General features: G+C 31.6%; 1 protein-coding gene across 1 annotated transcript; it reads right to left on the reverse strand.

Annotated features, from left to right (window-relative positions):
* Positions 1-3,299: 3,299 nt before the first annotated feature.
* On the reverse strand, positions 3,300-8,261 carry LOC109337477 ((6-4)DNA photolyase). The gene is made up of 14 exons (XM_019574457.1): positions 7,842-8,261; positions 7,050-7,121; positions 6,674-6,754; positions 6,290-6,460; positions 6,154-6,225; positions 5,899-5,985; positions 5,706-5,804; positions 5,532-5,615; positions 5,058-5,144; positions 4,833-4,904; positions 4,637-4,750; positions 4,309-4,396; positions 4,128-4,223; positions 3,300-3,608 (listed from the first exon to the last, which is right to left on the reverse strand). Exons 1-14 carry the CDS (start codon positions 8,154-8,156, stop codon positions 3,427-3,429), a joined length of 1,620 nt encoding a protein of 539 aa, XP_019430002.1. The 5' UTR covers positions 8,157-8,261; the 3' UTR covers positions 3,300-3,426.
* Between the last annotated feature and the right edge of the window lie 2,937 nt (positions 8,262-11,198).

The raw sequence follows: 11,198 nt of genomic DNA on the forward strand, positions 1-11,198 counted from the left end.
TATCTTTATTTTAATTGTCAAAGTAAGGTAATGGGTGATTAATATGTTGGTGGTGGTTATATATGTTCATTTTTTTTTACAAAAATTAAAAAGGGTTAAGTGTAAAATAGGACAAATAAAATTATATCATGATGATAGTTATTGTCGAATAATATAAAAAAAAACTGAACATGATTATATGCTTTTTATCGTGAAAATAAAAGTATGTGAATGACAAAATATGGAAATACAAATTATATTATAATGGATGATTATTTTATGTTTTCCCTTTATTAAGTAGTATGGATATAATAAAAAAGGTTCTCCCACATTATGTATTGCCACATATCAACTTTTCATTCATTTTTCTCCTCTAAAATCAATTCACCTCCTTCATGTGTAAATTCCTAATGTATATATTTCATTTTCTTATTATAATAGTATAATTATATGAAATCAATTATTGCATTTCATAATAATTTTAACAAAAAATATGTCAATTGAACATTTATATATAATGACTAATTATATATTTCTTTTCCTTATTATAACAATATAATAATATTAAATCTATTATTGCATTTCTTAATAATCTATTAACTATATAATAAAAAAGGTCATCCTACATCATCTACTAACACATGTCAACTTTTCATTCAGTCTTTTTCCTCCAAAATGGTTCTACATCCTTCATGTGTGCATTCTCACATTATATATTTCATTTCCTTAATTATTAATTATATAATAAAAAAGGTCCTAGCACATTATCTATTGCACATGTCAACTTCTCATTCATTTTTTCCATCACTATTAACTATATGATAAAAAAAGGTCATTTCACATAATCTATTATCACATGTCAACTTCTCATTAGTTTTTCCCTCCAAAGTGGCTTCACCTCCTTCATGTGTACATTGTCACACTATATATTTATTATTATTATTATCTATTTAACCATATAATAAAAAAGGCCATCTCACATTATCTATTGCTAAGTCTTAACTTCTCATTCATTTCCCCTCCATAATGGCTTCACCTCCTTCATGTGTATATTCTTACCCTATATATTTCATTTCCTTATTGTAATAATATTAATTCCTTTATTTCTTAATAATTTCAAAATAGAAAATATGCTCTAGACATCCATTTATGATGGCTACACTATATATTTCATTTCCTTATTATAATAATATTAAATCCATTACTGAATTTCTTAATAATTTCAAAACAAAAACATATATTACTATAAGAATTACTGTACTTTTCACCATCAAAGTTTTATGGTACTTTTCATACTGAATTTTAATATCAAATTTCAAATTCTTTGAATTTTAATTTTCTCTCATTATAATTGAAAAAAATCAAGTTTTTTTGTAACTTTTAAATATATTTTTAATAAAAAAACTCACATAGTATCACGATATGGTTTCCTTATTTTCATAAAAAAAAAACAAATTCTAAATTGAAAAATTCATTTTATTTTCTACAACTTTTAAAATATTTATTTTAAAAAAAATCACATGGTATGATGTTTCGGTTTCCTATTTTCATTAGGAAAATAAAATTCGAAATTGTGATTTATTTTCCTAATGTGTTCGAACAGGCAAATATACGAATACAAATGCACACATATCATATGTGTTCTTAGCAATGTGAATGTACGAATAATATGTGTATTTTTAACTATGCGAATGTTTGGGTCACACGTGTTTTCCTAACAATATGGATGCATGAGTAATATATGTGCTATTTACCATATGAATGCACATATAATATGTGTTCTCAATCATGCAACAAAAAAATATAGCACCGTTCTAATGCACATGTAACTTGCTAGTTAATATATATTTTTAAATTATACTCTAATACAATGATTGAGTTGTGAAATGTGAATATTTGAATTTAGACTTCAAAAAATGCACTCTATCATTATTATATTCATTCTCATCTCCCCTTCTCTTTATAATACCTACAAGTCTTCCAAAATAAATAAAAATATATACTTCAACATGCTAAGATGGTTAAGATTTTCTACAATTGACCACGAGGTTTCATTATCATTGCCAATTTGAGCAAAGCCCATGGGGCCCGCCCACCAGTCCGCACGTTTTAGGCGGGCAGAGCATGAAAATTGTGTTCATCTGCCCTAAAATGCCCGCCCAACATGCCATTTTCGCTCAAGGGCATTTCAAATGGGCGGGCAGGATGGCTCATGAGTATCAATGAACACTAAAATAAGAAATTTGATGGGTCATGTATGACAAGAGTAATTCATGTTCTCACCACTTGAGCGAATGTAGCAATTTTCCAAAATATAATATCTTACCAATTAAATGTATGTCCGGTTTATGCAAAACAAGATGTTATGTTTTGTGTTTTTAATCCTACTGTCACACTATGTATCCATGTAATCTCAAGTACTATGTCATTTTTAGTTTTTTTCTTTTAATTTAGGGCGGCCCACAAGCCCGCCCTGCCCATGTTTAGGACGGGTATGACATGATATTTCATGCCCTATTTAAAAAACGGACATGCCCATCCCCACCCTAATTTTAGTGGATATTGTGTGGACATGGGAAGGACCGCCCTAATTGCCAATGCTAGGTTTTATCATTGACCTTCACCTCCACATAAGAATTTGCCTAACATGAGTCTCTCTTTTTCCATGTACAATAAGTGTGAACTTGAGTATCTTACTCAGTTTCTTAATCACTAATATCTAATGGGTTTCTAATCTAATGATCCCTTTTAAAATATACAAAGAAACATATCTAGAGCTCTATTTAAACTACCAACAAGATGTTGATATAGGGATGTAAGGTCTTACTAAATCTCTAGGATGACCAAAAGGTCAAAGGTTCAATTCCTGGGAGCAACACTTGTTGAGAAGGGCAGCGACATATTGTGAAAGAGATTAGTTCCTTACCCAAAAATGGTAAGGGGATACCATTGATAGTACAAAAAAGAGCTTTATTTAAACTCATTTAGAAGAAATTCATAATACTGCTTGGATGTATATCTCATGATATTTTCACCAGTATATATGTACATCAACAACGCGTTGGTTTAGTAGTTTAAGGCTCCACCAGATTTCCTATATGTATTATGTCAAAAGTTCGATTCCTAATAGCGACACACGTTAGGAGGGACAATCATATACCCAAAAAGTGATTAGTTACTTACTCATGGGGTAAAGGGATACAAAAGGTCATGATAATGCACTACAAATATATATATATATATATAGAGAATAATGTATCTCCTCATATAAGGAGATAACTTATCTCCTTATACAAGGAGATACTCCATTCCCATATATATATATATATATATATATATATATATATATACTACATCATAGATAGTGTGATACAAATGGTCATCATAATGCACTACAACCTAATATAAAGCATGCTAGTATGAGGGGAAAACCAGCAAATTTATCTCTCAGCCAATCACTTGTTGTCTTGATCTTTTAGCTTTTGCCCCTTGCTCTTCACTATCATCTAATTTTCTTCTTAAGTTCTTTAGATCATCTTCACTAACCAAACCATTCAATTCTTTGTTCAACACATATGCTTCGCGCATTTTCCTTCGGCATTCTTTACTTGCAGAATCATGGGAAACAACTGAAACACAACTTATAGAGCATATATAAGCAGGGATTATATGGAACCCTATACAAACCAATACATGTTGAATTTAGACAGAAAAGTATGTTCTAAAGCTAGTTTCTGTTTTTTTAGCTATTAACATGCATATAGTTTTAGAACATAAAACAAAAGAAATCCTCCAGTGTATTCATTAATTATTCCAAATTGTGGGAACACATCACCCAACAATTAAGACATGATTCTGAATCATAGAGGTGCAACTGCATTGGACCGTATCAGGGCCGCTATAGATTCAAACTGCAAAATCGGTAATCCACACCGCAATAGCCACAACCGGCATCGCAATAGCCACGATCAGCATCACATCACAACATCCATAAGTCCGCAACCACAATTTAAAACCAAAATAATTCACAACTTTAAATACAAACTCAAAGAAACCAAATTATATGGATTGAAGAACAGTGGAGGATAAACATTACCAACTGTTGAAAGCTCTATAAAACAGGAAGTAAACTAAATGACGAAACTGACCTGGCATCGGATAGTCTTTGCCAATTATGCATTTTGCTTTGGTCTGGATGCTTAGAGGAGCAGTCCATGGTTCATAAATGTACTCCCTGGGCATATCTGCTTACATACATTCAGTTCAGATCCAACACCTTATCCAACAAAAATCGACTAGATGATAGAAAATGGTGGAACTTCAACATACCTTTTAAGACTGGGAGAAAATGCCTAATGTAGTCACCATTACGGTCATACTTCTTGCCAAATGTAATTGGGGAATAAATACGATGATACTGATAATGATAGACAATGCATGTGATAAAGGTCAGTGTAAGAATCAGGATAAAACTTAAGATGAAGAATAGAAGTTACAATTTAAATGGTACAAGTTAAAAACCACAAAATATATAGCATCAATATCCGTGTAGACTTCGAGTTATGAATTTATAAAGATCATACATAATAGGTATGGAATAGAAAATCTGGTCGCTTTCCACGAAAAATATAAACTCGTAGCACAGTATAGTTCATACCTGATAAAAGAAGGATGAACATGAGAGCCACAACCAGTTTCCATTGTTAATGGCCCAATCTGAATCAATCAGAAGTCGCTCAAAAACATCACGTCCTTTTTCCCAATGAACAAACTGTCAGCATAAACAAACAACATTGGTAAAGAGTGGCAGCATATAAAAAGTTTGACATGCTCAAATTATCGAAGTCATATACCAGATCACCTCGAGTTAGAAAGCACGCAACAGAGTGTCGTGCCAGATGATGTATCCAACCCCACTTGCGTAGCTACAACCGAAAATTACAGATTCAAATGCACTTCCTGAGAAGGCCAATGAAAATAATGTGGTGGACTAGATTTGAGCACCTATGCAGCTTCAAAGTAATACAACTATTGCTCGTTGCTTCATTTGGAGGAAAAAACGATTTTAGAACCCAAACCTGGACCATGATAGCATCAATCCAAGGAAATCCTGTCCTAGCCTCCCTCCAAGCCTCCAGCAATTTATCATCATCCTTCCAAGGAATCTACGATAATACATTTTCAACAACATTTATAACTATGAAGGAAACCGAATCAGATTTGCTTTTAACGAGTATCAATCTGAGAACCTCATAGTCAGAGAATTATTCAACACACCACTAATAACGAGGATAAAATAAAAGTAAATAGGACTATAAGAATATGTCAGAAATAACTACTCTTGAAGCATGAACATAATAATGACCTAGAAAATCATATCTTTGTGTTTATATGTGGAATATTTTATGTACCAATATACAATTCTTGCTAGTAAATAGTGTTAGTCAAAGCAACTTGGGATAATATTTCTTTCTTTGCATTTTTCAATTCCTTCTTTTGAAATAAATTTAAATATTGCCAAACACTATATATTAGAATCCATTCATTCTTACTTGCTTGCATATCCTATTGCCTTTCATTCTATCGAAGTTCGGAGTCCCAAAAGCTGCTGTGTAAAAGAAGTCTCGCCACAACAACTAAACATGTCAACAACAGACAACAGCTTCAATTTCCTAAAAGTAGAGCTTGAAAAATAATACAGTACTAAATTTTGGAAATAGCATTACCTGTCCTAGAAGAGAAACAGGTGGTGATGTATGCTTAGGCATAGTTTTATATACATCCTGAATTTGCTGGTAGAAATAACTGGAACTGAGACAACCAAACTGCCGAAGAGATTAAAAATAAAAAATCAATAAATATAGGAAGGACCCTAAGGTTCCGTTGTAATTCAATCAATTATGACAGGTTTTGACTCACTTTCAAGTAAGGTGATAAAATAGTTGTTGCTGGCCTAAGAAATGCAGATGGATTACCATTGGGTTTCTCAAAGTTTGCCACCCACACCTAAAATCGTATAAATAAGAAACTAAGACAAGCTACCAAATAGAAAAGGATATAAGAGGATGTTAAGTCACTGATTACATCTAACCGATCTTTATGCAAGTACTAAGGAATTGGCATCATTGTATGGAGATCAAAAGTTTCATTCTTATGCTAGAGAGTAGAAAGTACCTTGTCTTTCATACACTCTGCCAACCTCTTCAACGCCTCTGATTCACCGCCTTTGAAAGGAGAGAACTCACCCTGAATATAAGTTCTCTCATTAGGTGCACATGAAGAGATATAATCTAGAATATGATAAGAGCACCTGTTTAGCGTCTTCATATCCAAGATCTCTGATTGAGGGAATTTCAAACACATCACAAGTTCCAAGATGGCCAACTGGAGGAAGTGAAGAGAGCTCGGTTGAGAGAAGGGGTAGCGGCTGCCCAGCAAGCTTGATAAATGATTGATAACTAAGGGGCGGCTTTCCTCCATTCTTTATTGACATTGACGCAAGAAAATGGACAAATTGATCATGGATCAACACAAATAGAATAAGAACAATAACAATGGATAACCTAGGAATTTCGTGGTACGACATTGATTGCTAGGAGGTAATGGTAAAAACTATTCACTTATTTGTACAAACCAAAATGATAAACTAATCAATAGATAAATTGCAGAATATTTCGCCATGGTTCAAACTCACCTTCTCTATAATATCCTTGGGATTGAAGAGTGTGTGACTAACGGGGGAGAAAACCTCAATTCCCTCTGCCAGTGCAAAGTTCTGTCAAAACAAAAACCGAAAATTTCCCCCAGGTTATCTAATGTCTACAACACACCCATTAAAACAGTTTTAAATTTGACTCACTTTCAATCGTAATCACTGCCTAAGAAATTCTAACATTTTTCAATTATTTGCCAACACATTAATAAATGGTATAGTATAGAAAACATTGCTATACCAGTGCACCAAATCAAATGTAAGCTTTATTAAACATAACAACTTACAAACACTCCCTTTGACAATAACTGTGTTGACTTGGTTGTTCAAAAGACAAATTGTCTTACAAAAACATTACCTTAACTTCAATATCCAGAGCCTGATAATATGGTTCAGTGTCAAACTCAAAGCATAGCTTTCTGATATTCCACTGCATCAACCGGAAAAAAAACAGATATAAGTGAGCCACAAGCCCACAACAGTTACCAATCCCACAGCACTCCAAAACAAAAAGAATTGTAAAGTTTCCAACATTTTGGCACAATACAACAACAACACATGATGCTAATGAACAGTATCAACATATTGATTATTAGGTAAAATTATACTGAACTCCAGGCTTAACATAGGGCTTATTTGTTGAAGATTTTTTCCACAAAAAATGTTATTTTTCATTAAAACATTATACTTCTTCTGTTGCTAAAGCAAAGCTCAAGCAAAAAATGAGAGAATATAGAAACTTAAAAAGAGTGTAGCCAAACACACAAAAATAGCTTCTAGTAATGTAGTTTGTATGAAAATTAGGCTTAAATATGTTTAGTCTTCATAGATATATACAATTTTGATTTTAATCCACCGTTTTTTAGTTTTTAGTCCTTACTATCATATTGGTTTTACTCTTCATTGATAATATATCTAACACCACATTTGGCCAAGTAATTAGTATGACGAGTATTGTATATTAGTATAAAACATATAATCATTACGGAGTATATGACGAGTGTTTTTAGTCCTTACTATCATAGAATCACTTTTTCTTATTTTTTAAACCAAACCAATTAAAGTTGCATAAACAACCATTGCAGTAAGATACTCTCCATTACATTGATAAAAAACATAAAGTTTGAGAAAATGTAATATCATCATATACCTCTTTCAAGCAACGAATAAGAACCTGTGCAGGATCACCCTTAAGAATAAGAAGACGCGACCCAAGTTTCTTAAGATTGAAATCAAGGTCCACAAGGCTCTCAAGTAAGAACTTGATTCGGTTAAGACCCGAATGGGTCGACCCGGGAGAGAATGAATTCGGGTCGGGTTTCATGTAATTGGGGTCAATAACAAAAACAGGGTAGAGATGAGAAACCCCATTTTGGGAAGCGAATTGAAGAGCCGGGTTGTGATGGATCCGAAGACCCTTTCGGAACCATAATATACAACCCGACCCGGTTGATGATGGTGTCATTGAGTTGTTCTAACGTGCGCTGCTAGTTGTGATTCCCAACTTTGTGGAAGTTTATAAAAAGGGTGTTCGTTCTTTGAGCCCACGGCGTAGAGTAGAAGACCTTGTTTATAGAAAGGGAAATGTTTGCGGTTACTATCGTGCCACGATGTCTATTTTAGGCCATATGTTCTTTTGTGACTTCTTAAAAGGGATCAAATGTTTTCTTACAATCAACAAGATGTTGATATAGTGGAATAAGACCATACTAAATTTGATGATCAAGAAGTTGTTTGATTATTAAGAATATCACTTATAGAGAGGAATTATACATTTGAAAGGGATTAGTTCATTACAGTGAAAAAATACTTTAATAGTATCAACAAATGTTAATGTTCTAGGGTAAGTTTGACAAGACACATTAATGCTTAATAAGTATGAGATCAAGAGATCATTCTTAAATGCTTATGTTATGATATATTATATGGTAAATACTAACAATCAGTCTTTTTTGCAATGTTCATATTGAATTCTTTTTTATATTATATATATGTGAGTGTCTGTGTCACATCCATATTGGAGTTTGTGCTTAATAGGTGGATTCTATTCAACATTAGAGAAGTCTAATACTTTTTTTCTTTTAAAGATTTCTAGTTTTTAATTTGATCATATATATGAATACTTAATTTTGTCTGACTCAAAATACATTTTTCAAAAATATTATACATAAATAAAAGAGTGAATTACACTGACACCCCTAAGTTTTAGTGAAATTATATAAATCACTCCTCATTTTTTACACTTACACAAACATCTCATAACTTTTATACTTTCATTACACTGACCACCTCTGCATAAGAAATAAGTGTAATATTTTAAACAAAAAATGTGATAAATACAATTATGTTAAACAAAACATGATATATTGTGTAGACAAGTCTAAATAATATACAAATTAATGTATCTTTATTATTTTTGTTACAAAATGCATGAACAATTCTAAAGAAATATTGTTTAAATCACATAATATAGTGTAACGAACAAAAATAATAAAGAAATATTGACTCATATAATATTTGGACGTGTCTCCATAATATATCATATTTTGTTTAACTTAATTGCATTTATCACATTTTTTGTTTAAAAGATTGCACTTATTTCTTATTATGCAGGGGTGGTCAATGTAATGAAAGTTTAAAAAGTATGGGAGATTTGTGTAGGTGTAGAAAAGTGAGGGGCGATTTGTGTAATTTCACTAAAACTCAAGGGGTGTCAGTGTAATTTACTCTAAATAAAAATATTTTTTGGCTTAATGACCTCACACAATATATTTTAAATTTGAATTTCAAGAAATGTGTTAATTAAATCCATTAAGAGTTTCATTCTCTCCCAACAATTGTTTCCAAAAAATAATATGGATTGATAAATGAAATAATTAATAATTCCAATGATGTCATAAATTCAACCCATATTCGTTTCAATTTTAGAGGGGATTTTTGGACGATTGTTAAGTGATTTAACTTATTAGCTAAAATCGCGTTAAAAAAAAGATGCCTCATGAATAACTAGCAATAATGCGGTAAAAATAAGAAAAAAGAAAATTTATTTCACCACCCTACAAAATTAAAACTTTTATAAGGTTGAACTCAAATCTAATTTTTTAGAATGAAAAATAAATAACTTCAGACTTCTCAAGAATTTTTTTATCATAACACTTTTTAAAGTATCCAACAAACAAAACAATACTCAAATACAAGTTGTTCAAATTTCAAATTACAAATAATAACAATATTTTTTCTTGCTTGATTGTTTTTTAAACATTGCAACAAAGATTGATAAAATCACATGTTAATTGTCTTAATATACAAGATTTGCTTGATTTTAGAGTGGGCTATGTAAATAATTTGTAATAAATTAAAATCATGGAATTAATGGAGTGTATAACAAACTTAATCATGTGCAAAAATTAGGATAGAAATAAGCTAATAATGGAGAATCATTAGGGAAATAAAATCAAATATCAAGATTTATTTTTTATCCTATGAATTAAAGGTAATTTTGCTATAAAAGGGAGAAGTCATTTCCGGAGAGGATACACACTTGAGAAAAAATCTAAAAAATGCCTATACCATTTTTTCTTTCCTAACGGATCCACAACCCCCTAAATTTCATCTTCCATACACAAAATCTCCCATCCACAATAATCTCAAAATTTCTCATCCACACCAACCTCAAAATCTCCTATACACAATAATAAAAAAAATTCATCCATCAATCATTTTTTACCCTTAACATTATCTTTCACACAACAATACAAAATCATTCCACAAAAAATCACACAACCAAAAACCATAACCATCATCTAACAAGGCAAAAAATTGTATACTGCCATTGAGTCTTTGGAATAATTGTTGAGTCATTGGAATCACACGGGCCCAACGCATACATGGATGTATTGAGTTGGTTTAGACATTCTCTCCGGTCATGGATCTTTGTTCCTAATTAATATATGTTGATTCATGTGTGCATGTAATATCGGATGATAAGTCATATAATTAATGTATTTGTAAAAATATTAAAATCACATTACCACAATTTTAAGATATGAGATGCGATATCGGATGTAAGGGCTATGTTTCTCTCATATTTAAAAATAATAATTTAAACGTTATTTCTTTTAAGAAATAAAAGCAACCCAAAAAAAATCCTACCCAAAGAACTATGTACTTCTTGATTCCCAAAAAGGGATACATAGGACCAAGATCATGTCTTCTTAGACACAATAATAAAAATAAAGTATTTTCTTTGGTAAAAATATGGTAACAATATAATTAATAATACATGCATTATAATAAGGGTACCGTTCAAACGAGCAACTAGGGTGCTGATACATTCCCTAATCTTTAATTGACTCCCGAACCTAGATATCAAAGTACAATACACAATGTGATTAGGCCAAAAGATTTTTCTACATTTTTTACTGGAAAAATATAGTGACGACTCTAATAAAGTCGTGCAACCGAAAATCGGGGCGCGACAATTGACGACTCTGCTCAGGAATTTTTG

Source organism: Lupinus angustifolius, unplaced genomic scaffold (genome assembly GCF_001865875.1).
Source record: "Lupinus angustifolius cultivar Tanjil unplaced genomic scaffold, LupAngTanjil_v1.0 Scaffold_6_172, whole genome shotgun sequence".
Lineage (NCBI taxonomy): Eukaryota > Viridiplantae > Streptophyta > Magnoliopsida > Fabales > Fabaceae > Lupinus > Lupinus angustifolius.

Coding starts and splice junctions, on each gene's coding strand:
- LOC109337477 (XM_019574457.1), bottom strand. CDS start 8,156: ATGACACCATCATCAACCGGGTCGGGTTGTATATTATGGTTCCGAAAG. Junction 6,461..6,673: donor CCAAGGATATTATAGAGAAG/GTGAGTTTGAAC, acceptor ATGTCAATAAAG/AATGGAGGAAAGCCGCCCCT. Junction 5,616..5,705: donor CTGTTTCTCTTCTAGGACAG/GTAATGCTATTT, acceptor TGACATGTTTAG/TTGTTGTGGCGAGACTTCTT.